Here is a 19,743-nt window from a genome sequence, read left to right on the forward strand (position 1 = left end):
CCCCTCCTCTGCCCCCTGCCTCCCGAAGTGGGGCGCAGGCCCCATGAAACAGCACCGGCAGCGGTGGCAGTGAGGCCAGGCGGTGGCGAGGTGGGCCTGGGGTCTGTGACCCTGTCTGTGTGCCTGCCCAGCTCCCGCACACTTTTTGTTGTTGACAGCTCGAGCACACTGGCAAATATGGCCGTCCCCTCACCCTGACACTGCCGCAGTATCATGATCTTTCAGTTTCTTGGTGTTCTGCTTGTGCTGCTCAATGTCTTTCTGCAGACACTGAAATCTCCTTTTTATGATGAGGGATCTCTTCTTCATGTTGTTTCTTCAAGGCTGCCAGCTGTTCTTTAATCCGCTCTGGGAAGTATCCTTCCTCTTCAGCCTTCTTTTTTTTTTTTTTTTTTTTTGTGAAGGTCCCAATGGCTTCCCTGATTGCGCCTGCATTGGAGCTGAAATTATCTGACCATTGCAGCCAAAGTCTCTGGCTTACATGGCCCTCACACCCCACACTTGGAGCCGCAGATGTGCCACCGACGCAGAGACTGCCCTGGTTGTCAGTGCCGCGCAGTTCCGGACTACCCCACTTAGTTTTAAATGCAAACCTGCCTTGGACAGGCCTTGAAGGTCTTTTTTCCATGGCGATCACGGGGTAGCAGGCCAGCCAGCACCCACAGCCCCAGGGGTCCAGGGGTGCCGGCTGGCCTGCGCCGGGGCTCTCTCTGCCTCCAATCCACAATGCAATCACCGATCACCGGCCGCCTTTGCCCGCCCCCACCTCTTGCCTGCCGCCTGGGTTTCAGATCCCTTTCACCTCCCAGCATTGCGGCTACATATGCAAATTACCCGCCATCTTTGTTGGCGGTTAAACGCCATCATGGCTGGCAGTTAATTTGCATATTGCCCTGATTAGCCAATGGGAAGGGTAGCGAAGTTACAGTAAATTACCATGTTTCTCTATTATTAGATAGGATGAGAAATATATATTGAGTGCCTACCACATGCCAACTCTTTATGTTAAGCACTTTATTATTATATTTTATCCTTGCAACTCATTTTTTCATAACATTATTTTTATTGTTTTATTGCTTAAAGTATTACAAAGGGTACTACATATGTGTCCTTTTTTTTGCCCCCGCCCTTGACAATCCCCTGGCCTCTCCTACACCCCAGTGTCTTATGTCCATTGGTTATGCTTATATGCATGCATACAAGTCCTTCGGTGGATCTCTTACCCCCCTCCCTCCTGCCCCCCAACCCTCCCTGGCCTTCCCCCTGCACTTTGACAATCAGATTGAGACAGCTCTGCCTCTGTATCTATTATTGTTCATAAGTTTATAATGGTCTTTATTATCCATGAATGAGTGAGATCATTTTTCCCGTGAAAAGGACAAGACGTAAAGAACTCAGCTAACGTGCCTGAGGTTTTAATGCAAGTGGCAGTGCCATACTTATCACTAAATTTTTTCTTTGTCAATCCTCACCCAAGGGTAAGTTTCCCTGGCCCAGACCAAGGCCAAGGATCTAGCCTGCAACTGAGGCAGTTAGCTTGACTGGAGTCAAACCCAACACCTTTCAGTCCACTGGTTCGCAACTCTTACAGGCAAACAGCTCTATCTCTTTCTCTCACTCATAGGCTGCTCTAATTTAATTGAAAACATCCAGAATTTTCTTCTGGTCACTAGTAAAAATAATCTTATTAAACTCACTGAAGTCACATGTCCACATACAACCATCATCACTGTGGTCTAGACAGTTAGATATGCTGATACCTTCACTCTGGGGCCCTGAATAACAACCCCCAGAAACAGCTGGATTTGGAAATTGGCAGATGTTAGAAAAGGGAAAATGGAAGTCATGTCCACCACAGGCCACTGTCAAATAAGTATTTGACTTCTGGTTTTCACTGTGAAGTCCTAACTTCCATCCTTATAAGAGAAAAAAAAAAGAGAGAGAATAACAATCTGAAAAACAGGAGCTCTTGTTAAATCCATCTGAAATTAACTATGACTATGAAATTAACCTTTGCTGCTGCAAACCGTGGCGATTTAAGGCTCTGTTAGAACAATACAACCTAGCCAGTCTTCCCGATAAGATCAAAAACATGTTTTCCATTCAAAGTGAGAGACAAAATCAAAGAGCATGAGAAGAGAAGACAGATTCGACCACATCAAAATGCAATGTGTCTATTTGTCAAAACACACATCAAATGGAGACAAATGGCAAGCTAGAGAATCCATTTGAAAGTTACATGGCAAAAACCTGATATCCATGACAATTCAGATTTGCTAACAATCCAATGGACAAGAGGGCAAAAGGTCTCAAACTGAAATTCCAAAAGAAGGGATAGGCCAAAAGTATGCGAAAGATACCCAACTGCAGTTTAAACCAGAATGAAAAATTCAAATGAAAATATTGCTCTTTCTCACCCTGAACAGGGTGCCTCACCTGTTCGATGGAGAGTCATCCCATACACCAAAAGGATGCAGGTTTGATTCCGGGTCACGACACATACCTCAGATGTGGGTTCTGAAAATGTTGTGGAACTGGAGAGTGTTTGTGATGTGATGGAACAGTTGCGAAAAATTGTGAATATTCTCCATGTTGGAATTTACACTTTGAAGGATCATAGAGTTAAAATTTATATAATGTAAAGTTATTTTTCAGATAATAGTATTAAATTTTATTAAAAAAAGCATTTTATTTTACTCAATAGTGTAAGAAAAATACCCTAACCTTCTAAGTATGTGCAAGAGAAACACAAACATTTCTTAAATTGCTATTACTGGGAGGTCAGGGGAGTCCTCTCTGCCGAGGCAGCTGACACAGGCTGCCCCCCAGGATCTGGGACCACAGGCCTCCCAGATGCTGAGGCTAGTGTCTCAGAAGCTGCAGGTGGGTCCACATCTGGAAGTTCGGTGACAGCTGTACCTGGAGCCTGCTCTGGCTCAGGAGAGGGCACCAGAGTTGGCATTTTCTCTTTAGGTGTTTCTTCATCTTGCTCTGGAGCTGCTTCTGTAGATCCAGGAAGGAACTATGTTACCACCATGACCGCCTTTCGTGTGCCTTCCAAGGAAGGGAACCTCCCATCTCCATCACTGAAGTCCCAGTTCAAGCCCCCACCCCAGGACATCCTCCAGACTGCAGGCCATGGGGCACTGACCTGAGCAGCTCTGTGCTCCTGCCTAAGCCAGGCTCTGGGAGCTCTTCTCTGAGTGGCGCAGCCACATGCCCTCCCCATCACACACACCACACCTCCTCCTGCTGTGTCTCCGCCTCAGTGGGCTCAGGTGCTCCAGCTCTGAGTGGAGATACTGGGCCTGGGTTGGCAGGTCTGGGACTGGAACAGGAGCTCTATGGAGGCCAAAAGCATGATTAGGCTGGAAAATTCTGGCGGCCGATAAAAATCCTCAGTGTACTGGTCCAGCCATATGCCCAAGATGCAGGAGATGACCCTGGGGAGAGAGATAGACTGACAGCTGCGTCTGAGGCCTGGTTTTTCTTTCCACATGGCCCTCCCAGAGCACCACCCAGACAGCCTTAGGGTCCTGTGCCTGCTGCTGCTCCTGCCCATCCAGAAGGCAGACCTACTCCTTGCTCACCTTCAACCTGGCAGTCCTGGCAGAGATGTGCCTGGTCACCCAGGAGGGGCTGGCAGAAAGCCCTCCTTACTTACAGCTCTGGATCAATGAGGGAATCGCCTGTCCTCTTCTTCAGGGCAACCTGACATGCTCTCTCAGTGTCCCTGTACCCTCCCACTACCCTCCCACCTGAATGTCAACTCCATGAGGACAGGGAGGGCTGGTGTCTATTAAGTTCCTGTCACTCACTGACACACAGTAGGTGCTCCAGGTATAGCTGACCAATGAGTGAACAAAGAAAATCCTCTGGTGTCCAGACACCTCCTAACACATCAAACTTTGGCTCCTGCACCTATGTGCTGCCTACTTCACTAGCTGCCCTGTGGAGTTCTTCTTCTCTAACTGACAGTTAACTCCCATGGGGAGAGAGCTACCACCAAGCTACCACTGAGAAGGTTCTACCAGAATAGTGAACAAGGTCCCTGGATAAGGGTGTAGATTCGGCTAGGATTAGAAGCAGAGGGGTGTGAATTTTCTGAGGGGCTCACTCTGTCCACTGACCTCCCCAATCACCCACACCACCCATGTGCACATGAACAGCTCTCTGACTCCTGCCTTTTTTCCTAGGAGAAACCCTCAGACCTCTGCCCTCCAGCAGAAATCCCACCATGAGTAGGATCCAGGGTTCTTCCAGCACCTTGAATTCAGGTCCCACACTCCCCTCATGACTCTGATCCGAAGCCAAATCACGTTTTCTACTGGAACAGAGATTCACTGTCCTCTTCACAATACAGGAAGGTGCAGCCATAGGTAGAGGAGGCCAGGAGGACGTCACATCGGCTGTTCTGTCGACACTCTGAGCCTGTGCACCCTAATGTGACTGAATCGCTCCCGACTAGAAGGGAGCTCTGTAGTGCAGGCTTGGGGCTTGCCCTGTGCACTGGATTATGGTCAGTGCCTAGAGACGTGTCTGTACCTGGAAGAGCTTCTCATATATTTGCTGATTGAATCCTCCCCCACTGAATTCTTTCACAGAACCCTGTACCAGTCCACTAGTATTTATATGTGACTAGAGGCCTGGTGCACAAAAATTTGTGCACTGACGGGAGGGGGTTTTGTCCCTCAGTCCCACTTGTGCCCTCTCACAGTCTGGGACTCCTCGGGAGATAACGACCTGCTGGCTTAGGCCCGCTCCGCTCCCAGGTGGCAGAGGGCAGGCCCAATCCTTAGGTGCAGCCCTTGGTCGGGCTCAGAGCAGGGCCGATTGGGGAGTTGGTGTGCCGCCCCCTGTCGCCGCCCCCTGTCATGCACAGCAGGGTGGATCCGGAGGTTGCGATGCCACCCCCAGTCACGCTCATTAGTCTCATGCAGGACTCCTCTCCAGATTCCTGAGGCCCAGCACATGGTCAGCCAGGCACAGAGGAAGGAACCTACAGTGGCTAAGGGTCTGGGCTCCACTCAGAGAGGGCCCGGTTCAAATCCCAGCTCAGTCAAGCTGTCTGTCCTCTCTGAGCCCAGATCACCAGCCAGGGACAGTGCTAGCCCCACTCACAGGGCTGAGGTGAGGGTGAAATGATGCCAAGTACCTGGTGCAGGGTAAGTGCCCACTGCTGTGAGTGACTGAGTGCTTAGACGGGGGTTCCCCAGCCAGGAGACCAGCTTTCCCATGGGGTCTGCTCGAGGTCAGGGCCCTAGTGCCGAAGATGCAGTTGCCCAAGAGTTGGTAAAGGCTCTTTATTCAGTCCTGAGGTCGCGCTGGTCCAGCAGGGTGAGGGCAGGGGCTGCCTGGGACCAGTCTTCAGCCCCAGGGACATCCAGGCTGGACTGGTAGGCACCAGGTACCAAGACCTGCAGGGTGAACTCGGTAATGATAGCAGTGAGCCCTCAGATGCGGTGTGGCCCAAGCAGGAAGACAGGCATTGTGTAACGGAAGTGGCCACTCTTGCAGAATTGGGTGCAGCATTGGTTCTGCACCTGCAGCAGGTGGACCAGTGGCAGTGCAAACACTTCCTCCAACTATGACAGGAGGCAGGGGAGGATGGACAGAGGACTGACCATGGCAGCTTTCCCCCATTGGGACATCCCATTCCCGGCATCCTTGCCCCAACTCACCTCCTCTGGGTTGGACTGGAGGCTCTGGGGATCCAGCAGGCCCACTCCAGCGACCACCAACACCACCGTGCTCTTTGCCTGGGCCAAGGAGGCAGGCCGTCAAGGGAGGCATGGCCTTGGCAGGCCTTTGGGGCTGGAGAAGGGAGGCTGAGAGGGAGACCCCACCCTTGCCATCCAGAGGCCATTAGCAGTCAAGGCCAGGTCCATCTGACCCCAGTCCTGCGTGGGGCTCACTCCAGCCAGACTGACCGACTCAGGTCCCCCATTCAGGCCTCTGGGCCTTCGCAGATTTTCCCTCCACTTAGAACAACCTTCCCTTAATTTTACTACCCTGAAACCTGCAGGGTATGAAGGACATGTCTCTCCCACTCTTCTTTTTTTCTTCATCATTCTATTTATTACATGGATGAATATTAACATCTCATGGTATCCATCTAATTCAGTCAAAACCAACAAATGAAAAAGGTTAACGATTTTTCAAATGAACATTCTTACAGACTCCCCTGTAACTTAAAATAGAAATATGTTCACTGCATTAAATTGTGACAAACTTAAAAAATGTCATTAAAAAAAGTCACCTTTAGTACTTAAATAAATTCATTAATTATTTGATGGCATCAATTTCCAAGTTAAAAAATAAATGTTGCTTCATTCGATACTTTTCAAAAAGGACATCTGGGTGGTTCTCTATAGCTGGATATATATATATATCTGTATATATACATATATATATATATATATATATATATATATATATATCCTGTATAATAATAGAGAAACATGGTAATTAACCATAACTTCGCTACCCTTCCCATTGGCTAATCAGTGAGATACGCAAATTAACTGCCAGCCAAGATGGCAGCCGGCAGCCAGGCAGCTGAAGTGAACATGACGCTTGCTTGCTCCAGTGATGGAGGAAGCCAACATTCCCTGCCTGCCGCACCTCAGCTCTGAGCTCCGGATGAAACAATGTTGCAATTATAGAACCTAAACAAACCCCAGAAACCTGCTTTCAACCAGCGAGGCCTCAGAGCTTAGAGCGGCCAGTGATGGCAACAGAGTTTCAATTATAGAATCTGAACAAATCCAGGTACCTGCTTTCAGCCGGCAAAGGCCTCGGAGCTGGAGCAAAGAGCTGGAGCAGGCTCTCAGCTCCAGTTACCCCTATCGAAGGAAAATAAATCCCAGAATAAAAAGAAAAAAAAGAGAGGCTGGGAGCTTCAGTTGCCCACCAGCCTGAAAACAGCCCTCAGCCCCTCACCCAGACTAGCCAGGCACCCCAGTGGGGACCCCCACCCTGACGGGGGTGTGACCAGCTGCAAACAGCCATCATCCCCTCATCCAGGCTGGCCAGGCACCCAAGCAGGACCCTCACCCTGATCCGGGACAATCTTCAGGGCAAACCAGCCAGCCCCCACGCGTGCACCAGGCCTCTATCCTATATAGTAAAAGGGGAATATGCAAACTGACCCTAACAGCAGGACTGGGAATGACTGGTCACTATGACACACACTGACCACCAGGGGGCAGACGCTCGATGCAGGAGCTGCCCTCTGGTGGTCAGGGCGCTCTCACATGGGAGTAGCTCTGTTCAGCCACAAGCCAGGCTGATGGCTACAGTACAGCAGTGGTGGTGGGAGCCTCTCCTGCCTCCTCAGCAGCACTAAGGATGTCCGACTGCAGCTTAGGTCTACACCCTGCTGGCAAGTGGGCATCCCCCGAGGGCTGCCGGCCTGCCAGAGGGATGTCTGATTGCCATCTTAGGCCCAATCCCCTGGGGAGCGGGCCTAAGCCAGCAGGTGGTCATCCCCTGAGGGGTCCCAGACTCTGCAAGTGGGTACAGGCCGGACTGCGGGACCCCCCTCGCCCCCGAGTGCACAAACTTTTGTGCACCTGGCCTCTAGTGTGTGTGTGTATATGTATATGTATATATATATATGCATAATTGTCCTATTGTTTCTAAAAATTTTTCAAATCTGGCTTTCCTATTTGAGAAAAGGCCTGCCGCGCTCTCTCACAACCCCCCTATGAAGGATAAAACTTAGACTTTGCTTTAATCATCAGAACTACCAGAAAAAAAATTTTTCTTGAGGTTGCTGTTTAATTCCATTTTCACCCAATAAAAAGTACAGAAACACTGTCTTTATTTGATGGTGTCCATAAATATTACACTCCATGGGTAGCAAAAATATTTTTTTATTTACAATTTACAGTTTCACAAGTGAAAATCGTACATTTTTACACATAACAATTTTGTTTTGTTAAATTTGCACACATCTGTATAACTTTCACACAACAAGCACCGGAAACTGTGCAGGCAGTAGGCTATGCAAATACTAAAATGTATTTATAAACCAAATGATAGCTGAAGGCCCTGCCTCAGTTAGGCAATTTATACAGATAGTTCTATATATACATAAAAAAAAAAAATCTTCACCTAGATCCAAACAGCAGCTTTTTTAAAAAAGAAAAACATACTTTTCTCATTTTATTTAAACTGACTCAACTATATCATCTTCCGTTTTAATTTAATGGACCTGGCGCAGGGGTCACCTGTACCCTCCGGAACCTAAGAAGGGGAGGGGCTTGCTCAGGTAACGTGACTGGGCAGTTCCCATCTTTGCCTGGAGAGGAAGGGAACTGATGTTGAGAGCCACAGACAGGCCAGGCACTTGCTGATGGCCTCCCACTAGGTGCCCACACCACCCTCCTACGAGTAAAGCCCATGTCTCGGGAGCAGCTCTGAGATGTTGCTATGCTGTCCTCTGTACAAGCTGGTGGGGTATCAATTTGTTCTTCCTTAACATTGGTACTCTCACAGGGTTCCTGAAATTCATTTCTGACCATGTTCAACATAATATTCAGAGGGTTTTCAACTGGTTTCTTGCTGGGAGATGGTGTACAGTCAAATGAAGATGTATTTTGATCATCTTCATAACATGATGGATGACAAATCTTTCCATCCACTCTGATGGCATTCTTTAAATGCCACTCCTCCTCTTCGTCATCCCAGTATTGTTCAAATTGGTCTTGACAGATTTCACAACTCTCCACTGCTCCAGCTGGCCCTGCCGGTACACTTTGGGACTGCTTTTCCTTAGCAGCTTGCTGAGTTTTGAGCACAACTTCTTCATGCGCCTTTTCAAGAAACTGGCTCTTTGCCCGTTCTTCCAAATCAGCTATTTCCTCAAATTCTATCCAGTCTGTTGAACTGTAGTACCAACGTCTATGAGTAACTTTTCTGCTAACGTCTTTTTTAGTTCTATTTTGCCGATAATGCCAGTCCAAGTGATCTGCATATACATCTGCCTGTGACGTTGTAAACCTCATTCCACAAGAGTAACACTGAATACCAGTGTGCAGTTGATTTATAACACTATCATAACGTTGTTTTAACTCTTCCATTGTAAAATTGGTAAGATCGGGAACATCTCGATCTTCATTTTGACCTTCCTTCTCTTCAGTGGGAGGCTGAGCAGCAACTTCATTTACTTGTGCTGTAGCTGAATCAGGCTGGGACAATTTGAGAATTCCTGTTCTTAGCAGTTTTGAAAATAATTCATTGGCATCTGCCTGACTGAGGTGATGATCAGGATATGCCTTAGGAAGGGCTCCGGAAGGATTCTGAACAAATGCTCCAGGATTTTTTGGATGAACTGGTAAAAATTGTTGTCCCTGGCCAAACGGTACTGGCTGAGCAACACCAGTGAGAACCTGTTGAGACACCTGCATGTTTCCCGCTGTTATCTGAGCAGGTAAATTGCCAAAGTTTCCACATTGAGGACTTTGAAGATTCTTTTCATCAAAAGAGTGTCCAGAAGCTCTGCTAAGGGGATTTGAGAAACTCTGGTTTCCAGGGCCACGCAGTCCATTAAAATTGGGTCCTTGAGGTGAATCAAATATTTGTTCGTGTCTTGGGAATTGCAGTCCTTTGGATGGGGCATTAAAAGCATTGCCAGGTGGCTCACTATATGGACCAGTCTGACGGAACGAAACGGATTCAAGCCTTTGTGAAGGATGATTGTCAAATCGTGTGCCTTGAAGACCAAGGGGAACACCAAACCTTGATGCTTGCTGGTGTTGTGGACCATCAAGTCTTTGAGGAACACCATCAAATCTTGGTTGAACCTGCTGTCCAGGTGGTCCATCAAATCTCTGTGAGCCTGGCTGACCAGTTCTTTCAAATCTAGGACCTAGTTGGCCATGTAATCCATCAAATCTTGGTAAGAGTGATGGCTGACCTGGCTTCCCATCAAACCTGAAAGCATGACAACCTTCCAATCTTGGACCACCTTGACCCAGAGGCCCTTCAAGTCTCAGTCCACCTCCTGGTACAGGACCGTCAAACCTCATTCCACCTCCTTGTCGGACTAAAGGTCCCTCAAACCTGATCCCAAACCCTGGTTGACCATGTGGACCCTGAAACCTAAGGTTTCCACCAAGTTGATTATGTTGTCCTTCAAACCTCAGGCCAGCGACTGACTGGCCATGGTGGCCCTCAAACCTCATTCCAACTCCGTGCTGTAGCAAAGGGCCCTCAAATCTGATCCCACCTTCTGGCTGACTATGAGGTCCATCAAACCTAATTGCAGGTCCTGATGGACCACGACCCCCCTCAAATCTATGTCCACGTATAGGCTGACCTCCGGGATTATCAAATCTAAGTCCACCCACAGGCTGACCATGAGGTCCCTCAAACCTCAGACCAGGGGAACCTTCCAACCGAAAACCACCTCTGCCTGCTTGACCAACTGGCCCTTCAAACCTCAGAGGTGTCCCTTCTGGTCCCGGAGGACCTTCAAATCTCAAAGGACCACCGGCCCCCATTTGTCCAGGTGACCCATCCAATCGAAGAAAACCTGGTGCAGAAGGTCCATCAATCCTAGGGCTTAATTTATTAGGTCCTTCAAAAATCATCTTGGTCGGGCCATCTCTTGTTACCGATGGCCTACTAGGTTCATCAAATAACGGTCTGTCTTCAGCTAACACTGTAAGGCGCTGATTTGTATCTAGGCCGGCGAGTCGTGATGCTGAGGTATCTACAAATGGTTCACCTGCATCTTCACATCTAGGTCACTTAAGTGGAAAATGATCATTGAATGGTGACCTCTGCTCTTCTCGTACACCTTCTTGATACTGAAATAGCTGTCGAATTTGAGGCGCAACAACAAGGTACTCATCCTGTGTAATTTCACCAGATGCTAAATGTTCACTCGTCTTTTGAAGTAATTCTCTTTTGCTTGCGAGAGTTAACTCTGTGAAAACCTGAAGATTGGCATCTACGCTTAATCGATGCTGTTGTTTTGGGGCTCGAGGTGACACAACCCCTTTAGCGCTCGACCAGCTTTCCCTCCGCCTTAGATGAGGAGATTTACTATGGTCCTCACCTTGTTGTAAGCTTTTATTTTCTTGTGGTCGTTCGTCTTCAGTCTTTTTTATTCGCTTTGGATCTCGAACATCTTGTTCAGCACTTCTCTTAGCATTTCTTTCTTCCCTGGAAGGTGGCACAAAGTCTTCCATATGTGACTGCTTACATCCAGAGTGGCACATCTTTCCAGCTGAAGGCTCTTCAGGCGATTTATTTAGAAATGTAGAAGTCACATGGATGCTAGATGTATTCTGATTGGGGGGTAGAGGTTGAACAGGCCAAGCAGGATCTAATGAATTGACTCTGACATCCAGGGCATGAAGAATCTTCAATGGGAATATCTCATTCCATGTGGAACGTAATTTAAATAGACTTTTTCTGGTATTTTTATCCACCTTTTCAAACACACGAATAAATGTTGCAACTAGATTTGTAGTAAAGGCGGTGAGATACTCTCGGCCAACGTTTTTCACGATAGAATCCATAAGGTACATAACGGGAAGCTTCTCTGAGGAAGGAGCCTTGGCGGTTTGGGCCTCGATGAGAGAGACGATATCCTTGGCGAAGTGCAGGTTCTCCTGGGCTAGAATGGTCAGCATATTGATGTGCGGTTTGCTATTGACGGTCAGGTCTTCGAGGGATGACTGATAATCCCGACAGGCGTCCTCCCGGGCCCCCAAGGGACCGGCCTCGGCCAGGGTGGGCTCTGACATTGTGCCGTGGCCGCAGCTGCAGCCGCTCTTGACACCCCGTGTCACTGCCGACCGCGCTTCCTCTCCCCACTCCGGCCTCACCACGTGCTGACTGACCGCGGAGGGGTATTGGGGGACGACACGGGGGGAACGCCAGGTACTCAAGGCTGCCTTCGCACAGTGATCTCCACACACTTTCAGCCACCTCAGGAGCCTCTTTCTCCACAGGAACAAAAGGGTGCCGGCGCAGGTGGCTGCAGCTCCTAGGGGAATCCTGTTTGGGCGCCCTCTGTTTGGGTCCTGCCCGAACAGGTCCAGGGGTTCCCAAAGGTGTGGACGGAGTCGGCGAAGAAGGAAGGACACAGACAGCAGCGTTCAGTTGATCATCAGAGCCAGGTTCTCTAGCCAGGATCTCCAGCCACGTTCTGTCTTTTATTGCCTTCTTACATCTGCATTTATACCAGTTGATTTTAATCCTCTCAATTTCTATTGCAAAGGTTAGGGCGTTTCTTTTCTCCATTCCAGGAAGTAAAGATTATGTAGCTTAAGCGTGATTGGTCGTAGTTAAAGTGATTAACTACCCGCCTGGCGCTTAGTTAAGGGGTTTTATCCCCTCCCTAGCTTCAGGGGAAAATCCCTACCTGGGGAAACAACCTATCTCGGAGAGGTGACCTCAGTTAAAACACATAGCGCCAAGAAGGGGAGCCAATGTATTAAGAACAGTATGGCATATACATATACGCCAAGTCCCTTGAAAGATACACTGGGCAGATGTTTCTTCCCTGCAGCGACTGTGTCAAGCAGCAAGGACGGACCAGCTTCTGGCATTCAACCACTGAGCCAAGCCAGAGAGGGCTGACAGACACCCTTTATTTTATTTTATTTTACTTTATTTTATTAATTTTTATATATATTTTTTCCTTTGTGTGAAGAAATATGAATGAACTGTACATAAACATGTCAAAGCAAACTAGTTCACTGTCACAACTTTAAATGTCTCAGGAGCACAGCGAATGCTAAACACACTAACATCGTGTTGCTACTTCAATAGCTGGGGAGTGGCGAGCGCTGGCCTATGGCTTAGGATCTGTGTCCATGCTTGTTTCCTGAACCTCCTCCACCTCTGAGAGCTGTCCCCTGCCTTCAGTATGCAAATTAGCTGCCATCTTGTTGCTGCAGGTTTCGGGTCAACACTGGGGTGCCTGGCCAGTCTGGGTGAGGGGATGATAGCTGTTTTCAGGCTGGCGGGCAACTGAGGCTCCCAACCTCCCTTTTTTTCTTTTTTCTTTTCATTCTGGGATTTATTTCCCTTCTATGGCTGTCACTGGAGCTGAGATCCGTCTTTAGCTCTGAGGCTGGGCTCCAGCTCTGAGACCTCGGCTGCAGAAAGCAGGTATCTGGGTTTGTTTGGGTTCTATAATTGTAACACTCTTGCGATCCTGCTGGCTGAAGCCCGGCTGGCTGAAATCGGGTTTCTGAGGCAGGTTTCCCTTCTATAATTGCAACACAGTTGCTTAGAGTTGCAGCTCAGAGCCCAACAGCGGCAGGCGGGGAACGTTGGTTTCCCCTGTCACTGTAGCAAGCAAGCCTCCTGTTCGCATCAGCTGCCTGGCTGCCGGCCGCCATCTTGGTTGGCAGTTAATTTGCATATCTCCCTGATTAGCCAATGGGAAGGGTAGCGAAGTTACGGCTAATTACCATGTTTCTCTTTTATTAGATAGGACTAGTGGCCCAGTGCACGAAATTCATGCACGGGGGGGAAGGGGGAGTTCCCTCAGCCCAGCCTGCACCCTCTCTAATCAGGGATCCCTTGGGGGATGTCCGACTGCTGGTTTAGGCCCGATCCCTGGGATCCCCCTAACTGGCAGCCGGACATCCCTCTTGCAATCTGGGACCACTGGCTCCTAACTGCTCACCTGCCTGCCGACCTGTTCTCCCTAACTGTTCGCCCTGCTGGCCTGACCCCCCTAACTGCTCTCCCCTGCCAGCCTGATTGTCCTAACTGCTCTCCCCTGCCGGCTTGATCCCCAAACTGCTCTCCCCTGCCAGCCTGATCGCCCCAACCGCCTCTGCCTCGGCCCGCCACCATGGCTTTGTCCAAAAGGACATCCAGAAAGTTGCCTGGAAGCTGTTTGGTCTAATTAGCACATTACCCTTTTATTAGTATAGATTGATTTCAGAGAGGGAGGGAGATAGAAACATCAATGATGAGAGAGAATCATTGACTGACTGCCTCCTGCACGCCCCACACTGGGGATCAAACCCATAACCCAGGCATGTGCCCTGACCAGGAATTGAACTCTGGGGCCCTTCAGCCCTCAGGCAGAGGCTCTATCCATTGAGCAACACTGGCTATGGATACACTTTCCCTTTCCACTGGGACGTGTTCTGATTGCTGGAGCTGAAACACTGAAGCTGCCTCACTGGGGCAGAGTGGGGTGCAGTGGGTTGGAGTAGGTGAAGCCCCCTGAAAGCTGGAGAGGGGCCTTGTTTAACAGCCGGACTGTCTCATGGCTGTGCTGCCTCGCAGTTGTATGGCCACACTGTTGGGCTGTGCTACTGTCAGTGAGAGTTTACACAACTGAACTGTCTGCACAGATAGCTTCCTCCTCACCACACCCCCAAGCTGGGGGTTCCTCTTAGGGTTGAAGTGATACCGACCACCCTTGGTTGGTAGCCCAATCGGCCACTTTGGAAAGAGAAGTGGGGAATCCTGATTTTACGTGAATGCTCCAATTTCTTAAGTTGGCAACTAATGCGAACTTCAGGTGTTTGGGCCAAACCAGAGAGGTGGTCGGGTCCGGTGTCCAGGCCACTGGGCGGCACTGGGCTCAGCCCAGTTGTAAAGGGCCCCTAGGCGTCTGGGCAGGTGAAGGGGTTGGGGGTACGCTTCGGTAATTCCAATGTCACCCCACTGGGTTTTGGTGGTTTTTTCGCCACTGATGACAATTTACTATAATCTGTTGGCAGCATAGATAGATATTAGTTACCAGAACTATGTCTCCATAGAAGTGGACAGTATGTAGCCATTCTATTGGGAACTGTGTGCACTTAAGCATCAGCATGATCTTTCAATTTATTTTTTGTGGTTGTTAATGAAAATAAGCTTTATTACATCAAGTAATAAATACATACAAAGATGCAAACAGTATTAGTCACTGTCTTCCACATGTTTGGATCCACTGATGGGAAAGGCGGAACTGAAATGTACATACATCCTTAGGGGAAATTTCAAGGGTCCTTGTCAGGCGAGGTTCTATAAATTGCTCTTCCTTCTGTATTTATAACTTGTGCATTTTAAAGATTGACTTCAAAGTACTAATAGTCATGCAAATGCTTAAGCAAAAAAAAAAAAAACACAGAACAGTTACATTGAAAAGAATTTAGACTGTGTGGTGAATGGGCACTGGCTACTATAGTGCTGCCTCAGGACTCACTGAAACAAACCCTCAGAGTTGGATCAGCTCAGAAGAGAAACATAAAGAACCATGTGAGTAACAGAAATGTATCCAGAAAAGAAACACGTATCTGGGAGGCCAACTGCAGCTTGCTGTGATAGGTAACTGACATGCATCCTGTAAATCAATGCTTTAAAAAAACACACAAAATGCCCTGGGTAGTTCTGAACTAACGCTTAAATCTAATAACTGCAAAAATCTCTTCTCCATCTCAGCGATGGGAGGTTCAGAGCCTGATGAACCACGGGAGGGGCACGGGGAGGAGAAACCAAGCTGTTACCATTTTGAAACCAAGTTTCATCTGAAGGGGATGCAAGCATGAGCTGTCACTTCTTGGAAGAAGAAGGAAAGCCTTTCACGTGGACTTAGGGGCTAGGACCTGGTGTTCTGCTCCATCTTGGCCAAGCACTCCCGAACCAGCCATGTCGTGTGGATGATGCCTCGTTTCAGTCTCTCCATCACGCTCTTGCTGCCCGCGTACGTGAGTCAGATCTCCTTCCCTAGTTCTTCGATGATGACCAGCAGCTCAGCATATTTGCTCTGGGGCGCCTGGCTGTTCTCTGTTCCCTGCATGTTAGAGATGTTGGTCCTAGTCACTCAGCAGCTGGCGGTACTGGGAAGACGTTGCCATGCTGGTGGAAGGCGGATGAACGCTCCCAGAGGCCTTGATGGAGGTGGCGGGCATGTGCATGGTCAAGTTCAGTTTGTAAGACATCCCCCCCTCCGCCCCCTGTCTCCCGCTGCGGGGCACAGGCCCCATAAGACGGCATCGGCAGCGGTGGCAGTGAGGCCAGGCGGTGGTGAGGTGGGCCTGGGTCTGTGTCCCTGTCTGTGTGCCTGCCCAGCTCCCACACACTTTTTGTTGTTGACAGCTCGAGCGCACTGGCAAATATGGCTGTCCCCTCACCCTGACACTGCCGCAGTATCATGATCTTTCAGTTTCTTGATGTTCTGCCTGTGCTGCTCAATGTCTTTCTGCAGACACTGAAATCTCCTTTTTATGATGAGGGATCTCTTCTTCATGTTGTTTCTTCAAGGCTGCCAGCTGTTCTTTAATCCGCTCTGGGAAGTATCCTTCCTCTTCAGCCTTCTTTTTTTTTTTTTTTTGTGAAGGTCCCAATGGCTTCCCTGATTGCGCCTGCATTGGAGCTGAAATTATCTGACCATTGCAGCCAAAGTCTCTGGCTTACATGGCCCTCACACTCCACACTTGGAGCCGCAGATGTGCCACCGACGCAGAGACTGCCCTGGTTGTCAGTGCCGCGCAGTTCCGGACTACCCCACTTAGTTTTAAATGCAAACCTGCCTTGGACAGGCCTTGAAGGTCTTTTTTCCATGGCGATCACGGGGTAGCAGGCCAGCCAGCACCCACAGCCCCAGGGGTCCAGGGGTGCCGGCTGGCCTGCGCCGGGGCTCTCTCTGCCTCCAATCCACAATGCAATCACCGATCACCGGCCGCCTTTGCCTGCCCCCACCTCTTGCCTGCCGCCTGGGTTTCAGATCCCTTTCACCTCCCAGCATTGTGGCTACATATGCAAATTACCCACCATCTTTGTTGGCGGTTAAACGCCATCATGGCTGGCAGTTAATTTGCATATTGCCCTGATTAGCCAATGGGAAGGGTAGCGAAGTTACAGTAAATTACCATGTTTCTCTATTATTAGATAGGATGAGAAATATATATTGAGTGCCTACCACATGCCAACTCTTTATGTTAAGCACTTTATTATTATATTTTATCCTTGCAACTCATTTTTTCATAACATTATTTTTATTGTTTTATTGCTTAAAGTATTACAAAGGGTACTACATATGTGTCCTTTTTTTTGCCCCCGCCCTTGACAATCCCCTGGCCTCTCCTACACCCCAGTGTCTTATGTCCATTGGTTATGCTTATATGCATGCATACAAGTCCTTCGGTGGATCTCTTACCCCCCTCCCTCCTGCCCCCCAACCCTCCCTGGCCTTCCCCCTGCACTTTGACAATCAGATTGAGGCAGCTCTGCCTCTGTATCCATTATTGTTCATAAGTTTATAATGGTCTTTATTATCCATGAATGAGTGAGATCATTTTTCCCGTGAAAAGGACAAGACGTAAAGAACTCAGCTAACGTGCCTGAGGTTTTAATGCAAGTGGCAGTGCCATACTTATCACTAAATTTTTTCTTTGTCAATCCTCACCCAAGGGTAAGTTTCCCTGGCCCAGACGAAGGCCAAGGATCTAGCCTGCAACTGAGGCAGTTAGCTTGACTGGAGTCAAACCCAACACCTTTCAGTCCACTGGTTCACAACTCTCACAGGCAAACAGCTCTATCTCTTTCTCTCACTCACAGGCTGCTCTAATTTAATTGAAAACATCCAGAATTTTCTTCTGGTCACTAGTAAAAATAATCTTATTAAACTCACTGAAGTCACATGTCCACATACAACCATCATCACTGTGGTCTAGACAGTTAGATATGCTGATACCTTCACTCTGGGGCCCTGAATAACAACCCCCAGAAACAGCTGGATTTGGAAATTGGCAGATGTTAGAAAAGGGAAAATGGAAGTCATGTCCACCACAGGCCACTGTCAAATAAGTATTTGACTTCTGGTTTTCATTGTGAAGTCCTAACTTCCATCCTTATAAGAGAAAAAAAAAAAGAGAGAGAATAACAATCTGAAAAGCAGGAGCTCTTGTTAAATCCATCTGAAATTAACTATGACTATGAAATTAGCCTTTGCTGCTGCAAACCGTGGAGATTTAGGGCTCTGTTAGAACAATACAACCTAGCCCAGCCGTGGGCAAACTACGGCCCGCGGGCCGGATCTGGCCCATCCGGCTGTTCTATCGGGCCCATGGATCCGAAAGAGCGAGGGTTCTCTTGCTCTCCCCGCCACTCCTTCACCAGCAGCAGTGTTAACATGGCAACGTCGGGAAACACAGCCGCAGCTCCTTCTTCTGAGTGGGCAGATTTAGATCCGCCCATTCAGTAGAAAGAACAACCTCTCAATCTTCCAGTGGCTCCTTGTAATTCCCGCGGACGCGTCTCCGGATATCACCCTGGGAATGCATAGACACGTTATCGTGGTGATGTAGGGAGACACGCCCCTGGAGAGCACAGTATCAGAGCCTTTCTGAGGTAAGATTAAGAGCTCTACTCAAACACAATTTTTTTCCTGTTCCCACATTCTGTACATCACAATGACTTGTTAATAAAACAACAAAGACTTTCAGCTGTAAAAATGCTTGCTACAGGGCATTTGTGTTAACATGCACCACTGCACATTAGCATCAACGCAAACACGATGGAAAGCTATGTACCCTGCATTAACCCTAACTGCGCTGCATTGCAGTACTGCACCACACTGCCATGGCAGCATGGCTAGTGTGAACAAACCCTAATTCAGTGGGTTGAACAAAAAGATTGTATAGAAATGTGATGAACTAAAGATTTTATTACAAAATCGCTTAATTTCAGGGTTTCAGAAGCAATTGGACAAATGAAAAACTGAAAATCAAATGTTCATATCTAATACTTGGATGAAACCCTTTCCTGGTAATGACAGCCTGAAGTCTTGTACTTATGGACATCACCAGATGCTGGGTTTTCTCCTTTGTAATGCTCTGCCAGGCTGTCACAGTAGGGGTATATATATAAATATCCTGCCATTTCCAGCTTTTAATAAGAAAAACTGTTGCAATGGGCATTTAAAAGTGGCACCTGGTTGTTTTTATAGAGTCCAGTGGATGCAATCTGACATTATAATGGGCTCTTTCACACTATGTGCACTGCGGCTGTTTTTTGTCAGTAACGGAAGTGCTAGTGGTAACTACTGGTTACCCATGTTTTGCACTGCCCTAGCACCTCCCATACAAGTGTGTCTGGAAGACACAGCAATGTGCAGCTATGTGTGTTATCATAAACAAAGGGCCTGTGTGAAAGATACACAGGTTTTCTATGGAGGAAAGGGGTTGTTCTCTATGGTCAGGGTGTGCCTCTGTCCCATGTATGAACTTTTTCAGATGATTTTGTTATATATATATATTTTTAGACCAAAAATCTTATAGTAGAGCAAATTTAATCACTTGTTTTTATACTTTACTGTCTTATTTTAGTAAAGAATTTAATAAGAAAACGGTACTGTTGGTTTTAGCCCAATATTAAACATGAATGGACCAAAGAAAAGGAAAGTGGACAGTGAATGCCGAGTGTTTAAGAGGGAGTGGACAACAAAATATTTTTTCACAGAAGTCCAATCAATGCCGGTATGTCTGATATGCCAGGAAACACTTGCAGTCTTCAAAGAGTACAATCTCAGCCGTCACTTTGCCACAAAGCATGGCAACTATGCTAGCAAGCAGTGACCTCAAGAACGGGAGGCTACTGCACAGAGGTTGATGGCTAAATTACAGGCTCAGCAAAATGTCTTTCACAGACAAACTGCAATTCAAGAGACAACTACCAAAGCAAGTTTTATGCTATCATTCAAATTAGCAAAAGCTAGCAAAGCTCTCTCTGAAGGCGAGTTTTTGAAAGAATGTATGATAGAGACAGCAG

The 19,743-nt window shown here is 48.0% G+C and overlaps 1 protein-coding gene and 1 pseudogene across 1 annotated transcript; both read right to left on the bottom strand.

The window, feature by feature from the left end:
* Nucleotides 1-5,303: 5,303 nt before the first annotated feature.
* On the bottom strand, nucleotides 5,304-11,768 carry LOC132218554 (pre-mRNA cleavage complex 2 protein Pcf11-like). Its single transcript, XM_059669887.1, has 5 exons — nucleotides 11,069-11,768; nucleotides 8,396-9,610; nucleotides 8,241-8,305; nucleotides 5,682-5,759; nucleotides 5,304-5,417 (listed from the first exon to the last, which is right to left on the bottom strand). Exons 1-5 carry the CDS (start codon nucleotides 11,760-11,762, stop codon nucleotides 5,304-5,306), a joined length of 2,166 nt encoding a protein of 721 aa, XP_059525870.1. The 5' UTR covers nucleotides 11,763-11,768.
* A 3,803-nt stretch (nucleotides 11,769-15,571) lies between these two features.
* Nucleotides 15,572-15,914, bottom strand: LOC132219358 (cyclin-dependent kinase 2-associated protein 1-like; annotated as a pseudogene).
* Nucleotides 15,915-19,743: the final 3,829 nt, after the last annotated feature.

The sequence above is a fragment of the Myotis daubentonii genome, chromosome 16 (assembly GCF_963259705.1).
Source record: "Myotis daubentonii chromosome 16, mMyoDau2.1, whole genome shotgun sequence".
Taxonomy (NCBI): domain Eukaryota; kingdom Metazoa; phylum Chordata; class Mammalia; order Chiroptera; family Vespertilionidae; genus Myotis; species Myotis daubentonii.